Here is a 19,781-nt window from a genome sequence, read left to right on the forward strand (position 1 = left end):
GGGTCTGTCTTGTCCGCCCTGGACGAGGAGGCCAGGCACTATGAGGCCCGCAAGGATGTCTTCTTGACTATCGCGCAGTCTGTGGATAATGTCGTCTCCAGCTTTGAGGGCCCCAGGAAGCAGATCGCGAAAGAGGCTACGGCCTATGTGATCCAAGCCCTAAAGAAGCTCATCAACAAGGAACATGCTCCGACACTGACCCGGAGCTGGGCCGCCGTCACGGCCTCGGCATCAGCCACAGCTCCAGACCCCCACCCGGCTCCGACCCGCCCGCAGGCCAGACCCCAGACAAAATCCCAGGCCCCACCCCAGCCCCAACCCCAGCCGAAAGAGGACCTCAGGGTCTTCGCCCGCATCTCGGAGGAGGGCCTGTTGGCTGCCCGAAAGAACGCTCCTTTTGCCCTACGCCAGACAGTTTGCCGGACCTCTGGCCTCCAACTGGCAGATATCCCTCACATCTACCACATTGCGACCGGATACTCACTAAGGCCATCAAACAAGCAGATCCAACAAGGCCTCCTGGCAGACAAGCAAAAACTAGCGGGCTGCTTAGGGGCTTACAAGATAGAGACTCCTATAAAGTGGTTTACCTACGTCGTCCCGCGCTGCCCAGCCAATTTGTGGAGCATTGATGGGGACGCCCTGGACCCAGCCACCTTGATCGAAGACGAGGTCTTTGCCCAGACAAGACTGAAGCCCACCCGGGCCCGGCAATCCCGCCTTGGGCCGAACCCCATTACGAACGAAGTCTCTTGGGTCATCTCATTCCTAACAGAGGTACAGCCCTTCAGACTGTTCAACCAAAGCAGCAGGTCCCAACTCATTCAGAAGAGGAAGACGCTCATCAGACACGACCCCGGCTGCCAGGGCTACCACTCAAACAGCTACTGCAACCGACAGCCGCTCTGCAACAACTGCAGCAGACCTTCAGACTCGCACGAGACTGGGCCCTGTACAGCTAAACCGAAGTGTGCGAACTGTTGCGGCCCGTTCCAGGCTAGCCACAAGAATTGTCCAGCTAGGCCTATGACGATGAACGGCACCCCTGCCCTCCCAGACCGGAAGGAGCGGGCTCGGATCCGCAAAGTTGGACAGAAGGCCTATGACGCCCTCTATGAGGTCAGTCTAAACGCCTCTCGGAGCAGCACCCAACAGCCTGGGGACCTCCCTCCCTCCGACCAGGACCAACCGCTCGGCTCCAAGCGGCCACGCAAAAGGACACCTTCCGAGAGCTCAATTGTGTGCCTCGGGGACAGGGACACCGATAGTAGCAGCACGAGTGAGGATGAGCCCGAGGATGCCGAGGGTCCTCCCCAGACTAACCAGACTAACCGCGCTATCCTACCTCTCTTGAGCAGGAGTCAGAGGGTAGCCCAGAAACCGGATTACAACGTTGCTAATGCCTACACCCACCTGGAACTCGACTCGGAGACGTAGGCCGAAGCAGGCCTCTCCACAGGTGCTACGTATAGCTCAGTGCAACGTAGGGAAGCAGTCGCCAGCACATGCAGCTTTTCTGGAGCTCTGCTGGGCTGAGCTGATCGACATTGTACTGGTCCAGGAACCCTGGATAGGCTATGTTGACAAAATGCAAATCAACACACATCCAGGTTTTGACTCCTACGTCCCAGTGGACTTCTGGAAGGACAGGGAAACCAGACCTAGGGTCATGACCTACATACGGAAAGGGATGAAGTGGAAGGCCCAGCAGCAGAGGCCCGTCCAGACAAGGGACATCCTATGGATCACAGTTGACAATGCAACTACTGTGGTTAACGTATACAGACAACCAGGAGACCCACACAATCACACAACTACAACCCTCCTAGACTACAGGCCGCCAGAAAGAGCCCTTGTAGCAGGGGACCTCAACGCTCATCATTACTCCTGGGAGCCTGGATCGAGGAACAGGAATAGGGGGGGCGACATAGCAGACTGGGCAGATGGCCACGGCCTGTCATTCATCGGCGAGACAGGGACTGCGACCCATGCCCAAGGCCATGTACTTGACCTTACCTTCTCGAACATTCCGCTCGCACACGCAGTGGTCAGCCCACACCTTCACCCAGGGGCCGATCATCAAGCAATTGTCTCAACAATCCCGCTTCATAAGCAACGACAACAACAGACAGATCAACCACGGTCACTATCAGTCCCAGACTCGGCCCTACCCCGGTTTAGAGACCTGATCAGAGCAGGAGCCTCAGTCTTACCTACTCTGCAGGACGAACCTACCCTTGCCGAGTTGGACACCCAAGCGGAACGACTAGTCGACCTTCTCTCCACGGCTGTCCAGGCTGTAGGAAAGAAACGAGGAAAGCATGGGAAGGGGGCTCCTTGGTGGACTGAGGAGTGCGCAAAAGCCCACCGAACGTACCGCGAGGCCCGCTGCCGACAAGCCCAAGAACTAGAGCAGACCCCACGCTTTGCTACCCTCGAAGAGCAGAAGGTCTTCTTGAGTACAGTCAGGAAAGCTAAGCGGGCCTACTGGGCTGCTAAGATCGAAGGAGTTACCTCGGACCAAGATCTCTACAAGATTATGGGCTGGCGAAAGGCTAGTCTAGGGGTCAAAGGCCCCCCTATGGTAGTGGAGGGTCAAACGATCAACGACACTCAGGGTAAGGCCCAAGCACTCCGAAGAGCCCTCCTAGAGAGGTTCAGTGCCCATGATGACTTGCCAGGAGACCCGTTCGACGTCCCTACGGTCTCTCGACGACGGATACCCTGGCATGATGCCATCAGTAGAGAAGAGCTGAGAGAGGCTACTCTGACAAAGACCACGACCCCTGGCATCGACGGGATCACAACACGGCTGCTTCAGGCTTGCTGGGACCTTGTATCTGATCCTGTCAGACAACTGTTCCAAGCCTGTATACAGACGGGCTACTTCCCCCAGCCTTTCCGCAGAGCGGAGGTCGCTATGATCCAGAAGGCAGGGAAAACAGACTTTTCTAAAGCCGGATCCTGGCGGCCAATAGCCCTACTATCTTGTCTTGGGAAAGGTCTCGAGAGGCTGATAGCAAGAAGAATGTCCTACCTTACCATCCTAGAAGGGGTGACCAGCCCACAGCAAATAGGGGCTCTACTTGGCAGATCAGCGGTTGACCTAACCACCTGCCTCGCCCACGACATCGAAATGGCCCTTGACAAAGGGCTCACAGCTACATTGGTGACGATGGACGTCCAAGGGGCTTTTGACTCTGTCCTTCGGAACCGTCTGATTGTCCGGCTACGCCAACAAGGCTGGCCTCACAGCCTGATCAGACTGGTATTCCACTTTGCTTCGAACAGAAGTGCCAGAGTCAGGCTGGAGGACGCAACAACAGAGGACTTCCCGCTGGCTTGCGGGCTGCCCCAGGGCTCCCCGCTGTCTCCTATTCTTTTCCTGCTTTACATCGCAGACATCTTAGCAGAAGACCCGAAGCTTCGGTTCGGGTACGCAGACGACATCGGCCTTCTGGCTATGGGCCCCTCCCTTGAGAGTAATGCTGCGACCCTCGGCCAAGAGATCACACGTATCCTCGACTGGGGAACGGAGAACAAGGTCGCTTTTGACCCAAAGAAGTCCGAGGCTATCCACTTCACAAGGAAACATAATCAACAAAGAGACCTGCCAGGGATCGAGGCGAGACACCTTAGAATCGTAGCATCAACGAAGCCCATCCGTTGGCTAGGGGTCTGGTTCGACAAGAGGCTCTCTTTCCGACACCATGTTGAAACAAAGCTAGCTGCGGCGACGAAGGCGGCCCAACATCTTAGACACCTGACAAACACAAAAGGCGGGCTCCCGGCCGCCGCTGTACGCAAGGCTGTGATCTCCTGCGTCCTGCCAATCGCCCTGTACGGGGCCGAGACCTGGTATGGAGGCATGACCAAGCCAGCCCCTGGCAGAGCCGCCGATACCGGCCGCAATGTTTCTCTCCCGATAGATGAAGTCAGTACAGGCCAGAAGGGTCTTGCAATCAAGCTCGAAAGGGCCATCACAACGGCAGCAAGGGCTATCCTGCCGGCCTGGAAAACAACCCCGACGCGCAGCCTCCTTAGGGATGCTGGACTACCACCAAGCAAGGTGGCTCTAGAAGGAGTCCGCCTACGCTTTGCAGCACGTCTAAAGAAGGTTGATCTACAACACCCTCTTGTCCCGAGGCTCTCCCAACGAGGGCGGCAGCAGACGAAGCTCCAACGGACTGCAGACCTTGCACCAAAATGCCCGAGACCAGCACTCATCCAACCGCAGTACCTCCCAGGCTCACAAGACCTGATAGTCCTGCAGACTAAGAAAGAGGCAGCCAAAGCTTTCCAGGCCTGGCTAAAGACCGTACCAGACAGCCACATGGTTGTCTTTTCAGATGGCTCCAAAGCGACGAACGGAGCCACAGGATATGGGTTTGTCATCTACCGCAGCAACAGGCGCGTGGCCCAGGGCTGCGGCCGACTCGGTCTAGCAGAGGTGTTCGACGCTGAGGCTGAAGGGGCGAGGATAGGACTCCGGCGGGCCCTCTTAACCTCCCAAGGCCAGCCTATACACATCTGCGTCGATAACACCAGTGTCATCCGAGGAATACGGGGCGAGGCCCCAGACTCCTCGCAAGCAGCGGTGCTCGAGATCCAAGCTGCTGCTAGGATACACAACACCCACACCCACTGGGCGCCAGGGCACCAGGGGATTAAGGGCAACGAAGAGGCGGACCGGCTAGCCAAGGAGGGCGCAGCGCTGCCGGTCCCGCTAGGCCAACTAACTACGCTCTCCGGGATCAAACGGCTTGGCAGAGAGAGATTGCGAAACCAGTACAGGCAGTGGTGGGGTAAAGAGGCGACCGAACGGTACACCCAGCTTGGACTGAGGCTACACTTCTCCTACCCGCCCGAACTCGCCCTACCACGGAGCACCCTTCACCGCATGACGGCCCTGAGCATGGCGTGCGAAGACGGCATGTTCTCTGCAGCCCTGTCACTTTTGGAAGCCGGAGCGGACGCCACGGGAGAGTCGGACGGCTTGGTCGAGGGGGCCGACCCCGCGCTCCGCATCTACGAGCAGAAGCCGCTCGAGTTGGCGCTGCTGGCTCGGTCCAAGCAAACAAACGGGAGGACGGCGGCAGTGAAGCAGCGGCTCATCAACCGTCTCATCGAGTTGGGCGCCGACCCGGACGCAACGGTCTGCATTTCGGCGCGCTGCAACTGGACGGGGCCTCTCTTGCTGAAGCTCATCCGCGCGAGGCGTCGTTGGGAGGCTGAGATGTTGCTCTCCTCGGGCCTCTTGGACATTGATCAACGCGACTCCCACGGTGCGACGAGCCTTACCTGGACACTCTCCACGTGCCATGGGGACCCTTTCACGGCGTCGATTTTGTTGCGGCGTGGTGCCAAGATGGACGAGGAGGTGTTGGGCACCGTCATCAACAAGCTGGTGCGGCTGGCGGATGCGCGAGATGATTGGGGTGTGATCAGCCTCCTGACGCGAGATCCCAAGCTGTTGAGGATATTCCATGTGTTGTACTCGCACTGCTTTTGGGCGGCATCGAGAAGCGGCGATGCGGTGGCAACGCGGTTTCTGCAGGATTCGCCTAGGTCAATCGTGCGTACGGTTACGGAGATGCTGAAGCACGGAATCAGTCTGACTAAAACAGGAGTCATTAAGGTGTTGCGATTCAACAAAAATAAGGAGAGAGTGCCAGGACCTGTCATCGCGGATATGTTTTCATAAGATCGCCTTGAGGTAGGTAGAGAATGCGTAACGCGGCGTTTATAAGAAAGAAGCATTACATAGACATTGTTCCTAGTAGCGAAACCCGTCTGATGATTGCCATGTTCGCAGTAGAACCAATAGATTCACGAGAATGGCCAAACGATATCTGTTCAAACAGGGGGATGATTGCGTGAAACATGAATATGTATCCCTGATGGCAAGTGACGGACGTTCTGCCCTTTGCACAGTGGAGGCCATTGTCCCATATGACATTCTTAGACGGGCAAGACCAAGGGGTCTGCAGCCGCGAAAGGCTATAAATTGTAATGTTCTGCACTTGCGACTGAAGTTTAGGGTCGTGTCTTCCTCATGAACTTCTTGAGTACGTTGCCGCAGGTTTCCCAAGTAACTTCAAAGACATGGAATCTCCCCTCAATCAAAGCTCTCCAACCTTGGACGACTCAGCTGCACGGTTCTTCAACACGTCGTTTATTGACGAAAACGAGCTCCATAAGCTAGTAGAAGCCGTCCAAATCAAGCAAGAACGTCCACGGAAAAGGGCACGCGTCAACAGTTGTAAGCAATTCTGCCATCCTTCTTCACCGGCATTTGCTAACGTGACAAAGCCAATAGCAACCCCGCTACGCCCGACGATGGCTTTACAGCGCCAGACACGCCAGACATACACACGAGGCGCATAGACCTTTGGCCAGAAGTAGATGTGGTAATCAGGGTAACCGCGGGAGTTGACGCTGTATCTGGTCTCGCGCAGGAAGTCGTGCAGGAGGTTGCAAAAAATCAGTGGCCCGTCACCATTTCTATGAAGTTCGACGGCAGTGATGAAGCAGTGTTCATTGCGCGTATCTCGCCTCAACATGGGTATGCCATCCAGGAGATAACGAGGTTACTCGAGAGATTCTGCCGCAACACTGAGAGGGCATGAAGACGGCACGTAAATACCAGCTGTCTTCGAAGTTGTACACACAAGAGGACGCGCATGATAGTAGCAAAACGTAGTCAAATTTTCGATGTGGCCGTCAGAAGGCTCGACTTCAAAGCGCTTTCGTGTTGCGACGTACAATATAGTGATCATGTTCTTACAGTTGTGTGGCCAGAGTGCAGCATTGGCAAGATTCCGCAGCAGCGACGGCTCGGAGACCGGTTGGAGTCAAGATCCAGAACAAACGATCTATTGACAAAAGAGCCGATCTGTGCGTTCAACTCACAAAATAATAGGATCGAAAAGTGGCTGCATTATATAAGTCTAGACGAATTTGCTTGCGCGTTTGCATATTAAACTCGGGTAGCCTACTGAGAGCCGATGACCCTTCTTCCCGTCATCAGTCTTCTTTCCAAAGCTTCACTCATCCTTGCGAGGAGTTCTGGACTGTGCTCTTGAGAACCCGTACCCCCATAAGTCAGCATGACAGTGCAAAAAGGCACGGCGGTCGATGCGGCATGGTCGTCACGTCTTGAAGTAACCAAGGTCATCTGCACCTTCGAGAGTGACGGCCAAGTGTTCTATGGCGTAGTCGCAGAGGCTCCCGATCCCCTCGTGTGGGATTGGCCAGACGATCGTCAACTTCTATGGGTTTATGACGACGGAAAATCCGTCAAAGTATGGCAAGAATGTGTTGAGCGACCTCGGCCGGGCAATCCTGCTTGGGCGTCATGTCTCCAGTCCATTGTGGGCTGCTATGAGAACGATGGTGGCAATGTTTCGTACGCCGTCAGGTGGAACGGATACGCATGTCCCACGTGGGAAGCAGAGGAGGACATGTCAAACTACAGCCACCTACTGGCAGAGCACAATCGGGCTTGCAAGTGCAGGGGAAGGTCGTGAGTAGCGTGGCCAGATCAGACGACGAATAAAAGAGGTGAGGCGAGCGAAAAGTAGACCAAACGACGCAACACGATGATTGGTAGCGCAGACATACATGTACGTATAGAACGGTCTGTTGCAAACATGTGCAGTCGCTCGAATCAAGAGAGCAAGCCTGTTTTATTTCTCAAGGCAAATGACACATATTGATTGGCCGCGGATCGAGGTGACCTCTGCAGCTGCTTGCGGTTTCCGTGCAGTCACACCACCGTGACTGCGTCCCATCAAACCGATATTGAGCAAAATGGCTTCCTTGTTACGAAATACGGTTTACGGCCGTCTGACAGTCGCTCTTGGGTCAAGCTTTCAAAATGGCCTGTTGCCCGCTGCAGTTCTGGGCTTGCCGATGTGGCCCCCTGCTCGGCGGTCCAGAAAGAGCTTTCTGTTATACGCAGTATACACCCCAGACCAAGGCGCCTCTTTTGGAGCGAAGAGAGATCCACCGACCAAGCAACAGCTTCGTCGCGAGCGCTCAGCCGGAGTACGTACAGTGACCACCAACTATGGCCTGGGGATTTGCTATTTAGGATTCGAAGGTTACACGATGTCCAAAAATGGGAGCCTCACTTCCTTCTGGTTGCCGGCCAATCAAAATGTGGTGTCAATGTTCAATTTCTTCCGACGTCATTAGCGACTGGGTTTCTTCCATGTCGCCTCATACCGAAAGCCCTCGATGTTCGGCAGTACCGTCAGAAGGGGCACACGCCATTCGCGATTGGCGACACGAAACAGCGCTGTCGATGCCCGGCCTCGCCAGGACACCTTGCCCCGCCACGACACCTCGTCTTGCGCTTTCCTCCGAGGGACATGCGAATCGAATACGACCCCACATCACCATCAGCGACCAGCATTTGCAGCCTTCCGCCGGGGCTCATCAGACTGCGCACGTCGTGTTTTACGACGAGAAACGTCAACCAGGGCGTCAAGCAAGAACAGCAAGAGCGGAAATCAGATGCAGTGCTTCTGGTTACAACTTGAACGGATGCGCCATGAGCGCCGTGGACGACGCGACAGAGTGGGAAGACTCCACCGAAGCTAGCGAGACTTTTGTGGAACGTCTTCGGTTTGTCCGCCGCGTGGATTTGGGTGGTACGGCAGCCGGTCGTTCTCTGATCAGGATCATGTTGGAGCAGTCTAGGGTTGGCATCAGAGACAAAGGGGCAGACGCATGCGCGGCATAGAGAGGAGGGGCCTCAACGCAGTTGTGTGATGTAGATTTAAGTGGACGTGGCTTTGATTATTTCATTGGCAATCACGCCATCAGCCTGGACGATAGGTCCTTGAGATGTGACCCCACACGGACTGACTTAACGGAGTACTTTTATGTTTACGCACTCGCATACAAGACTCCGGTTTTGGTTCTCTCGTGCTGGAACTAAACAACAGTCGCTACATTATACAGTGTTGACCCATGCGCAATCGAACGAAGCAGGGATAAGGAAGGGAACCTCTCAAGAGTCTAAGGAGGTTATCCGGCCAGAAAAGGATGGTGCAGAATCTGTGATAGACCCATTTTGCCCCCCAATAACATTCCAACTGTCGCCGTTACCAAGCACGAAGTCCTGTTGCTGAACAGGCTGAGCGTCGAGACAGTAGGTCCACGGTTGAAACAGCTCGACCGGCGTATCATCGGCAGACACAGCGCTGCTCAGGCTTGCACCAGTCAAGTAGGCCTCGGGGTACGGGCTCTCCATGAAATAGCCATTCGAAGCGCCGTTTTCCAGTGGCTTGCACATCCCACTTGCATAACCAGGATGCCGCCCATGATAGGAGTTGTAGGTGGGGTGGAGAAAGGCCGGCTCATAGTTGCCCAGACTTGGACTATCGAGGAGCTGCTGATCGCATAAGGATGTAAGAAGCAAGAAACTTAAGATCGTTAGTTGTGAATCTTGATTCCTGACAGGCTGTGGCTTTCACTCACTTGATGGATGAATCGCAACAACAGGGAGGTACCATCTGAAGCGAGTAGCCAGGGAGCCCTAGACTGCCATAACCATCGAACATCTGTTGCTGAAGAGCCATACTTGCAGACGTTATTGTCGACGGTTGCAGCATATGCACCGAGAACACATCCTTCCAAGTGGGGTTCCCAGATGAAGTCAGCTTTGCAGGCGGTAGTAACGAGTGAACCTCTGTAGTGCGCCTCGCCGCCTCGGAGCACGACTCGACGTCTTGTTGATGGTATATGCCGTTTGTTGACAACGACATGTCTTTCTGTGGCGGGGTTTGTGGTCTAGACGGATTTCCAGAACGAACGTCAACCTCCGCCGGGACTGTCTGCATGGCCAGATCGGGCGTCAGCAAGTTAGATATGGAAATTCGAGAAGCCATTATCGTTGAGGGGGAGTTTGCTGAGTACGTCGTTGAATCTTTGGCGGTAGTGAAACAGAACGTGAAGTACGTGACGGAGGGGATTGTCGTGCTATATAAATTGGCTGTTCAAGCAGGATATCTGGCGATCTTTGGTAAATTACACAGCCGCCGCTGGCGCAGGCGGTGCCGAGTCTTGGTCGCTACGGGGATGGAGGTGCTTGACCTTCGTGCCTTAGTTTGCACAAGCCCGGTTTTCCGACAAGCATTCGAGTCAGCGAAGTGGGAGGTGACGATAGCCAACGAGCAGCTTACATATTCCGCCGCCATGTGGACGTGACGATGAACACAAGGGTCAGGGGTTAGTCAAGACTTGCGCACGAAACCACGCCAATCATCGCCTGAGGTGCAGTCGCGTACGAAATCGGCTGTTGGGTTTGATGTCCGGTTGCTGCGTCGCAGCCACTTGTGGATCGGCAGGCCGATTGTACGGGGCAACTTCTGTGCGGTACGACCCAGCCTGATGCGAAACAGCTTCTGGTGACTTGAGCCGACATGCCTTTTATCGCAGCCATTATTGGGTCCTCTTCGCGACAAGAGACATGCAGGAGCGCGCAAAGTATCTGCTGTATTGCTGACAACACGCTTCCCAAAAGCGGTAATTGGCTCTTGGCACACCCGCATCACTTGTTCATGAATTTGCCATTAGATGCAGAAGACTGGGCCAACAATGGAACGCAGCCAACCAATCTCTGTGTCTTGTTGCCGAGCTCGAAGTGGCAAATGGGCTCTGGGTCCTAGTTGCTTCCGCAAGGGAATTAGAGCTGTTTATGGCTTCGAAGTAGACAGGTTCTCAGCTTGAAGGAAGGCGCAGTCATGTGGACATCATCTACCAACAAACGACTGCAACGAAAAAGTCTGAAGAGTCAAGGATGGAAAACCACGTCTGCTATACATTCTAATGTACGAGCTCCTGCTTTCACGAACACTTGATCATTTCTTCCTAAAACTCTAGGCTCATCATGGTCACTGATGGATACTCTACAGAGATTCATTCTCCACGAGGTGGTTACGTTAGACTTTCGTACAATCATGGCGTACTTCATCAGACTACGCCATCCATTCACGTGCGATGCCCTCAAGTAAAATCGTACTGATAATGTAACATGACATACGTAGTCGGTCGCCTGTTAGCGGAGACTTATGCCAACCAGTCCCGCGAACGTGCATCTCAACATTGAGGTTCGAACTCTATGCTCGTATCTTACGTCACCGCCCATTTGAGCGGCTTCGAGTCTTCTTTGGATAGATAGTACTGCAGAGGAATCCAATAAAGTCTTTCCCACCGCAGTTGGTGGCCTGGAATGTGAAACTCATCCAGACGCCCCGGCCCTTGTTGGATATTCAAAGTGAACCGTGAATCCACGCCCTAAATTTACGATAAGACTTCACTCACGAACTTGGGATGTTCCAGCGATTCGGCCAACTCGGCCTTTTACTGGAGATCCCCAGTCCAGTGCATCGAAGCAGCTCCAAGATGAAGCTCTCGACAGTTTTCACCATTGGCAAGTCGCTTGAAGGTGGAGCGGAAGAAAATGGGATTGGCTCCAAAGTCGACGGCAGCTTCATGCCATCAGTTGTTGTCAAAAAACATGTTCATAACGTAATCGAGAACTTCCGCCGCCGACCAAATAGTCATATGGGCAGAAGCGACGAATGCAGCCAGTCATGGTCGCGAAAGCAAGTGTCAGACTGTTGGCTCCTAGCATTTCTTATATACTGCATATATTTTTCGCGCCTGTTTCTAGCCTTACTTCGAAGTGACTGAGGAATCGGAGAGCTGATTCTAGCTGCTGTCCAGCATGAACACTTCAGCCACGTTCGGAATCGGTGACGAGATCTCACCATTTGGAGCTCCTTCCATAGACACTAGGCGTCCTCAAGATTATTGCTTGCCCTGCCTCTGCTCATAACTAGTGGACAGTACTTTCAGATCGGCCGATGCCTTTTTCTGACACAACAGGTATTTCGCCCGGAGCGGGACAAGCACAGAATCATCCCCAATACTAGATAACGGAGCGGATGAAAGATGATCTCCGTGATACCTTACGCTTCACTCTAAAACCAGCCTCCAGGATTGTTTGGGGCCCGCTTCGGACTCCTTTTCGGATCAACAACCTCAAAGTCATACCCCCCTCGACCCCGTCTGACAGGAGTCAGGAGTAGATTGAGGTCGGCTGTCGTCAACGGCAAGTCTTGTCTACAACCGGTCTGTCTCTCTAGGTCGCCGTTGAGATCGGACTCTGACGGATTATCACGAGCCATACTATTCTCCGCCACCACAGAGTTTGTCTCGCTAAGGACACTCCTAAATCTGCTGACAATGTCGGCAAGCTGCGCAACAGCTTCGTCGACGTTGGCTATGAAGGTGGACCCCTTCAGGGCGACGCCTTTCCAGTAGTCAAGTTCTTGTCTGAGACGGCCGGAGTCTCTCACGAGTTCCTCCAGACGTTTTTCCCTACTGACGGGTGCTTTTTGAGACTGTATAGTGTCGTCTTTGAGGTCGATTGCGTGGGTTGTTCCACCTAAAGCCACGACTTCGTTGTCTATGTCCGTCGGTTGGCTTGGCCAACCAGCTGATTGGCGAGGGCGTTTCAAGGGTCTGGTTGCCATGCGACTCTTTTATGCAGATGGGCTTAACTGCTTTCAGAATGTCAAACCCCGCGTACAAGATCATTATATACTGTTGAATAGGCAAGGAATATGCAGTTGTAGAGTTCAAGAAGAAAAAGCCAGAAGATGACCAGAAGCGCATTGTTCGAAGCCAAAACACCAACCAGCAAAGCGGACCAGGCCACTGTCGTTGCCGTTCTTTCAACGTCACGAATTGGTGTGCATCCACGTCTCACTTCACGATTGTGTCCAAGCCCCCAAGACCATTGCAGAACTGCTATTGAAATGAATTGCCTACGCCAGTTGTTGCTTCTGCACACCCCAGTGGGCAGGAGACTCGTTTTGGGTCGATGATATCGGACGTCAACATAAGTCTGTGTGGACGAAGAGCAGGATTTGCTTCAATTCCATTCGATGACAGTTTGCAGCCAAGTTGTAGACAATATAAAAGTCGTCGTCGGCGTGAAGCGAACAGAAACTACCGAGCAGCCATAGACGTGCTCATATAGACCATGGACTCCATGTGGTAAGCCGGGCATCATTGTTCTATCACGGTGGATAGCCTGCTGATGAGATCAGGAAAAATCTACTTAGACAGGATGAGCAGTGCTGCCTTGCCATCTGCCTGGCCGTCAACTGTCCCCATACCGGACTGACTGACGACACGTGGTACCCGCCGTTTGACAGAGTAAAAGAAGACATCAACAGTACCTCGGGAGACCGATTCGTTGCCTATGTCATAAGCAGTCTATGTGGGCCACTCCAAGGCAAAGAGTTCGTCGTCAAGGTGGCCGCGCTTCTAGCCTGCCTGAAACTCCGCGACGCGCACGAACAGCCAGACGATGGCCCGTACGACAACAGAATCAATCTCCTGTTCGAGTTTGATAAGGCGTTGAACTTTGACTTTAGCAACATACCTGTCATTGCCAAGGTGCTGGAGCAAGTTCTGATGTTCTCTGCGCGGATATTGGAAATCCATGCACCGGAAGACGCTATCCAGCCGGGGCTGCTGCCGGCAACTCTCAACCTCTGCGACGATTCCGTGTCGAGGAAGATGCTTTATATGTACTGCTGCGTACGGATCTTGTTTCCCGACACCCACGAGTCGTCGATGCACCGCACAAGGGCCGTCTTTCAGTTGAACACCGCAGACGTGTCCGAGTTGTTTCTCAACACGCTCAGCGACGGAGAGCTGGAGTTGGTAGGTCATTCGATGTGTGGCATGGATGAGGACCTGTCCGATGAAGAGTACGTCAGCACGTCCGACGCCGATTCTAGCTTTGTCGGAGGCGTAGATGTGTCTGAGGAAAGCTCTGAGTCGAACACGGAGGAAGATGAGGATGATGTAGACTAGTCGAGCAGTCAATTCTGAGAGCATGAGAGGGATGTTGTCGTGTGACGTTTGCTTGTGTTGCTGGTTCTCTACAAAACATTGCTTTCCAAACAGAATGCCAGATCCCTCCCTTGATGTCTACGCCTTTTGAGTGAGCCAGCTTATGCCAGGCTCTACTGAGCCTTCTGGAATCCCCAGCGCAACCAAGACAAGCGGAAGGGTTCTTCCCTAGAACAACCTGTATCGGAAAGCTAGGATGGTCTGCTTGCCGATGACTGCGTGCGAGATGCACACAACTGTTGCTGACGATGGCTCGCAGACAATCGAGAGCATTCTGGACCGTTTACTTCAATGCCTTCCAAACCTGACTGCAATTTGCGAAATATCAACTACAGAATGGGCCGTTGTCATAAAACTCGTCACGGACGAGCGGATACGCAAGACGAGGCATTGGTCGGTAGGCTGGCCACCGGCGCCGTAAGTGGCTCTGCTCTTCTCGCGCACGACTACTTGCCATCTACCTATGTGGGAAGTACGGGAAGCATGTTTCGTCTGCTACGGTCGACGCCAAATCTCTCTCCCAGCGCCGCATACGTTCCATCCATCACGATGGTACGGAGCACGCTGAGGTGGTCCCCCATATACGGTATGCCGCTCCCGTCAGAGCCGAAACCTCGGTGACATCGTCGCCACCCATGTGTCCCGGCATCCTCACGCTTTCTCGTCAGTATGCCCTCAACAAAGTCCTGCCGGTCGCTGGCTCTCGTGTTTCTGGTTCTCCAGCTAGCTGTTGCTATCGTGAAGGCAACGTCGGCCGCCGAGGTTCTTTCGCAGGTCCCGACATGTGCTGTGAGTCTGTGCGTCATCATCCAGGTCTCCGTCATGCTGATAAGTCATCCATCTAGTCTGAGTGTATCAGCAGCACATTCTTCATGTCCGCCTGCGATCCAGAAGACGTGACTGCTTGTATCTGTTCTAGCATTGCCGTCCAGGCGGAACTATCGGCATGTGTGCAAACACACTGTCCGTTTGGGGATCAACTAAGTTGGCTTAACCGTCTCCATTCACTGTGCCATTCTAACCACCTGGTGAAGCTGCCGCGACGGTGGAAGGAGTCCTATGCGAAGCGTATCCCAAGGAATCCCGGAGCTTGGAAGTCCGACGTACGCTCATCATCAGCTGCAGTCTCGTGTTCATCATCGTGGCACTTCGCCTTTTTACGAGGATGAAGTACGCCGGTGGCCTGTGGGGGGACGACTATACGACCATCTTCGCGGCGGTAAGTGGCCCAACTCCCCCAGCGAACTAGTCTAATGTCACCCAACAGGCCCTGATGATCACTCTGACTGCAGTCTACCTGCACATCACAAGCATTGGTTTCGGCATGCACTACTGGACGATACCGGTGGGGAACGGCATTGTTATCCGCAAGGTTCGGGAACCCGGGCCCGCCGATTGATTGTGACGCCTCGCTCTAACGTCGAGTCAGATGCTTTACGTTGGAAACTTGGTTTACACTGTCCTTCAAGCTGCCGTGAAGCTGTCGATCGTGCTTTTCCTCGGCCGCATCTTCCCGTCACAAACCTTCCAGAGAATCGCTCAGGGAATCGAGGTCATCCTCCTGCTTCACGGCACGCTCTTCACCATCCCATTTGCGGTGCAATGCACGCCCGTACAATCGATCTGGGATCGCACCATCACCGACCGCCGCTGTCTGAACTTGCAGGCGGTGGGATACAGCAGCGGCGGACTGGCCATGGCGGAAGATATCGCCATCTTACTCCTGCCGATCCCCCACGTTTGGCAGCTGAAGATTTCTCTCCCGCGGCGCCTGACAGTTATTGCGCTGTTCAGTGTCGGTTCCTTGTGAGGATACCCACCTTGTGGCAGAAGGGGAGTAAAAAAAGGCTGACATGGCAGGCAGCGCCTGCGTGACATCGGCCATCCGGATCAAGTATCTGGTGGAGTACAGTACTACGTTCGATGAGACGTGGGACCATGTCGACATTGTGGTATGGTCATTCATTGAGCAGTCCATGGCGATGCTATGTGCGAGTTTACCCACTCTGCGTTTGCTACTTGTCCACATCGCGTCCCGACGTCGTCCCGGATCGTCGGAGAGCTTTTTTCACAGAGAGACTCCGAAACAAATGTGGCGTTGGTCTTTTGAGAGATTGAGACGATGCAGAATGCGGAAGCAAAAAGACAGCGATCCCGCGCCCCGACAAACAGGTGAGGGAGTTCTCGTAACGACAACGGTGGAGGTCGACCGCCAGTCCTACATGGCCATTGACGTGCCGCCTTTTCCACCGCCTGCCTACTCTGGGCCGAGGAACAATGCATAACGGTAAGTCCCGGCAGAGGAGATCATCTCCTACGAAGTAATTCTTTCGGCGGCGAGTGGATCTCAATCACTGACGAGGATTAAGTATCGACGCGGATGACGGAAAGCTTGAAACTATGAGACGCTCGTGTTGTGACAGGTTTGGAGATTTCACAAGGCAACGTGATGAGTCATGATGCGCAACTGTAGGACATTGGTTCAAGAAATAACAGATGCAGGGGGTTCCTTGTGAGGATATCATTAAGGGTGTGCGGTATGGCAGCTATATCTTGAAAGTAGCTGATATGCTGGTCTTATTGTTTAAGATCACATGAAATGAAAGACTTCAAAACGTGACGTAACAACTACATTGTCATTTGGTTGCTCTGCTTGGTCAGTATCCTGGTGCAAGCAGCATCGGCGGTTTCGGCCGTCTATCCTTATCAAGTGGAGTTGCGGCCTCTCAAGCGGGGCTTTGTAAAGCCGTCTTCTGCCTATGGTGGCAGAGAAACAACCGAGATCTCGCAAGAGGCTTGGAAGAGACCTCGCAAGAGATGGTTCGCGCTTTCTGGTGTCATGGTGCTGATGCTATTGGCGCTTGGGATCAGAATCACTTGCCGGATGCTACACAATGAAATGAGCGGCGATCGACAAATCGCATCGATTTTTAGCCATGTACCCACAGCAGTCCCACAGTGCCAAGGGAGAAAAGGAAACGGCTTCCTGAGGCGGTCGGCCGTTCTCCGATGCTCCTCCTTAGTGCACAAATGTGCACCTGGCTGTTCCTGATGATTACGTGCACGATTACCTGCCTCAAATAGTTGCTTTTGGTTGTTGGCCAGAGCATTCTTTTCAGGCTCCTGCCAACGCATGTGGTGCTGTGGGCGTAGGAAGGTGGAAGGGCCCGTGCGCCTCGGTGGAAGGCAGGGAACGAGATAAGGCCACAAACGGCTGCTGTTGCGCCCCAGCGAAGACATCCCATTTCGGCTTCTTAGGCTTCCCGTCAGCAGTGTCCGGTTCTTGTTGTCTGACATGGGATTCTTGGTAACGAGTGCCGTTTTTGGACCTGCCCATACAAGAGCCAGAACATGCTCCCTGTATTATATACTATGCCTAGCACCATTCACCTAGCACCCAGCGGCCGAGGCTTCTGTTGCGCCACTTTCGGCGGTTGCTCTCGATATCCCGGCGATGTCCGCAGCGAGCGGAGGAGCGTTGCCAAGCGGAGCCGCTTTTCAATCTGGATACTGTAATAAATTGTAGCCACTTTTGGATCTTTATTCCGACGTCATCGACCACTCCATATTGCAGGTAGGACATTGGGTACTGTGACAGCCAGAACGTAAGAGCATCGGTCGGAGAAGGGCGTCTCTGGAGAGTCGATGCGACTTCCACGAGTTTGCGTGTCAGCGAACACCGTACATATTTCCGACGCCGGGCTTTCATGTGCCAGCACAGCAAACCAGTTTGAATCAATGGATCCCGCCCGTGCATCACCCGTTTCTCCGGAAATCCATTCCCCTACATTTCCTCAAAAATCACAGCGTCTCATATCTCATCAAGATGTACACGCCGACCAGTGGGTCAAGCCACGCCGCATGCCGGCACAAACTTGCATGCCACAGCACAACTTGAGCGGGGAGCCGTCTCCACAGCCGGTCAAGGTAGCTGACGAATCATCGCCGACTACCACCACCAGGGTGGACGAAAACGGACGGAAGACGACATATGCGGAGCTCATTCACAAGGCACTTCTCAGCAGCGAAACGAAACAGATGAGGCTCAGCGAACTCTACGGTTGGTTTGAACAAAACACCTGGAGAGCCAACAAGGGAAACAAAGGATGGAAGAACAGCGTTCGCTCGAACCTCTGCCTGAACGAGGTTCGTTGACGTTTTGCAGGAGAGCGACGCGAAGTGGAAGTGGCATCCTGCTAACCTGTGGACAACCAGGCCTTCCGACGACTGGACGGTAAAGGCTCCTGTTGGAAGCTTGTAGACGCAGGTTTGACGGGGGTCCAACCAACGCGCAAACCTCGAGCGACTCGCGGAAAAAAGGCCAAGTTGTCTACTGCCAAGAGAAACAGTATGCCATCATCACCCACGTCGCATGTACCCACTTCGTGCGACGTTCCGCAAGAGAACATGCCCGAAGTTCGCCACGATCACCATAGCCCTCGGAGTCTCGATGACCCCACGTCCCCCGAGAAAAGCCAAGTCGCAGGCGACCCTTCTTCCAACTATCCAACGCCGAGCCCTACTGCTTCAACGGAAGATGGTCTGGGGTATGTGCACGATCCACTATGGGCTTGGAACTTGGACAGCAGACGCTACGTCAACTGGCCCTACTGCAGCTGCCTCTGTAGCCGACACCGGCTTGGTTGGACAGACGTGAGTGGCATGTTGCAATTATGTGCCAGTACTCCAGGGTTTCCACCTACATTGGCGAACACCCGTGTGAGTTCGCGTCCTCACTCGGAAACGTCTCGTTGGGCGACGTGAAGGTTGAATATCTTGCGTCTTGGCGTTATGTACTGTAGTATTGCAGCATTGATGGGCCGTTGTCAAAAGGCGTATGAATAGAAACATAGACTCTGTACGGACCTAATCACCCTGGGTTTGACCTAATCATTCGGCCGGAAGTGTCTTCAGAGTGCTGGCCAAGTGGCCACAGACAGTTTTGGATCTCCCCAGTATATCGGCCTTCGAGCCCATCTATCCACAGCTCGTTTTGGCTTTCGGATTGCCCGTCTACCACTACTATAAGACAGACGTGCCGTCTCCCTTGTAGCAGACTGGCGGACATAACCCCATGGACACCATGAACCGTTGTAAACACACCGGCTGGCTCCGCGTGTCAACCAAAAACCAGGCATATGTTGTCGAAAGTTCAACCCGTGCCCAGAGGCTGCTGGAGAGTCTGCCACGTCCGGACAGCCAACACCCAAGTACACTCGTGTTGATAGGAAATGCGACCAAGCGGATCGTTATGCAAAGACTTGAAGTAGACATCACCCGACCCAACACAACCAGGGGTCACGGCGAAATCCATCTTTCTCTGGCCCCGGCCAGCGTGTCCGGCGGGAGGCCCACCCTGATTGCCGACGCCGACATCCCCCCCCATAAACGGCTCGGGAGGCCGAGAAAATCCACGCTCTGTCACGAACTCGTCACGAGGTCACTATCGACCGCGCACAGCGTAGCCATCCCGTCCACAGCGGTGGAATCTGGCGACCATGTCTACAACCGCATGCTTTTCCCGTTTGCAGATGTGGTCTGCTTTTTCGCCGACGACGTCGGCGGTGTGGAGATCGTCGCCCAGCGGCTTGCGTCGTGGTTGAAGCTAGAAACGCCGTCGACATCGGCCGTGCGTCCCTGGTTGGTCGTCGTCACGAACGGCGGCGACGAGAACTCTGCACGCAGCCAGTTATTACAGGCCGTCCGCAAGAGGACAAACGTCCATGTGTCCGAACGGTTCCACGGCGTTCGCGTCATCAGCCTGGCCGACACGTCTCCCAAGTCTTTGCGACGCCATCTCCATTCCTTGCGTTGGGACATCCTGAGCAATGAGCTTT

General features: G+C 54.1%; 8 protein-coding genes across 8 annotated transcripts; 6 read left to right on the forward strand and 2 right to left on the reverse strand.

The window, feature by feature from the left end:
- Window positions 1-4,900: 4,900 nt before the first annotated feature.
- CDEST_01960 (Putative ankyrin repeat-containing domain superfamily) lies at window positions 4,901-5,704 on the forward strand (the record flags this gene model as incomplete). The annotated part of the gene is made up of 1 exon (XM_062918119.1): window positions 4,901-5,704. One exon carries the CDS (start codon window positions 4,901-4,903, stop codon window positions 5,702-5,704), a length of 804 nt encoding a protein of 267 aa, XP_062774170.1.
- A 401-nt stretch (window positions 5,705-6,105) lies between these two features.
- Window positions 6,106-6,629, forward strand: CDEST_01961 (uncharacterized protein; the record flags this gene model as incomplete). Its single annotated transcript, XM_062918120.1, has 2 exons — window positions 6,106-6,262; window positions 6,313-6,629. 2 exons carry the CDS (start codon window positions 6,106-6,108, stop codon window positions 6,627-6,629), a joined length of 474 nt encoding a protein of 157 aa, XP_062774171.1.
- A 480-nt stretch (window positions 6,630-7,109) lies between these two features.
- Window positions 7,110-7,529, forward strand: CDEST_01962 (Putative Chromo-like domain superfamily protein; the record flags this gene model as incomplete). The annotated part of the gene is made up of 1 exon (XM_062918121.1): window positions 7,110-7,529. The coding sequence occupies one exon, from the start codon at window positions 7,110-7,112 to the stop codon at window positions 7,527-7,529; it is 420 nt and encodes a 139-aa protein (XP_062774172.1).
- Window positions 7,530-7,797: 268 nt separating this feature from the next.
- Window positions 7,798-8,860, forward strand: CDEST_01963 (Putative Immunoglobulin-like domain-containing protein). Its single transcript, XM_062918122.1, has one exon. It carries the CDS (start codon window positions 8,123-8,125, stop codon window positions 8,747-8,749), a length of 627 nt encoding a protein of 208 aa, XP_062774173.1. The 5' UTR covers window positions 7,798-8,122; the 3' UTR covers window positions 8,750-8,860.
- A 159-nt stretch (window positions 8,861-9,019) lies between these two features.
- CDEST_01964 (uncharacterized protein) lies at window positions 9,020-9,899 on the reverse strand (the record flags this gene model as incomplete). Its single annotated transcript, XM_062918123.1, has 2 exons — window positions 9,020-9,434; window positions 9,490-9,899. The coding sequence occupies 2 exons, from the start codon at window positions 9,897-9,899 to the stop codon at window positions 9,020-9,022; spliced, it is 825 nt and encodes a 274-aa protein (XP_062774174.1).
- Window positions 9,900-11,996: 2,097 nt separating this feature from the next.
- Window positions 11,997-12,551, reverse strand: CDEST_01965 (uncharacterized protein; the record flags this gene model as incomplete). The annotated part of the gene is made up of 1 exon (XM_062918124.1): window positions 11,997-12,551. The coding sequence occupies one exon, from the start codon at window positions 12,549-12,551 to the stop codon at window positions 11,997-11,999; it is 555 nt and encodes a 184-aa protein (XP_062774175.1).
- A 512-nt stretch (window positions 12,552-13,063) lies between these two features.
- Window positions 13,064-13,905, forward strand: CDEST_01966 (uncharacterized protein; the record flags this gene model as incomplete). The annotated part of the gene is made up of 2 exons (XM_062918125.1): window positions 13,064-13,077; window positions 13,131-13,905. 2 exons carry the CDS (start codon window positions 13,064-13,066, stop codon window positions 13,903-13,905), a joined length of 789 nt encoding a protein of 262 aa, XP_062774176.1.
- A 708-nt stretch (window positions 13,906-14,613) lies between these two features.
- CDEST_01967 (Putative extracellular membrane protein, CFEM) lies at window positions 14,614-16,229 on the forward strand (the record flags this gene model as incomplete). Its single annotated transcript, XM_062918126.1, has 6 exons — window positions 14,614-14,733; window positions 14,790-14,928; window positions 14,979-15,163; window positions 15,212-15,316; window positions 15,374-15,750; window positions 15,809-16,229. The coding sequence occupies 6 exons, from the start codon at window positions 14,614-14,616 to the stop codon at window positions 16,227-16,229; spliced, it is 1,347 nt and encodes a 448-aa protein (XP_062774177.1).
- Window positions 16,230-19,781: the final 3,552 nt, after the last annotated feature.

This window comes from Colletotrichum destructivum, chromosome 1 (genome assembly GCF_034447905.1).
Source record: "Colletotrichum destructivum chromosome 1, complete sequence".
NCBI lineage: Eukaryota > Fungi > Ascomycota > Sordariomycetes > Glomerellales > Glomerellaceae > Colletotrichum > Colletotrichum destructivum.

Bases quoted from the DNA above. Each gene is read 5' to 3' on its own strand.
- CDEST_01963 (XM_062918122.1), top strand. From the start codon at position 8,123: ATGGGAGCCTCACTTCCTTCTGGTTGCCGGCCAATCAAAATGTGGTGT.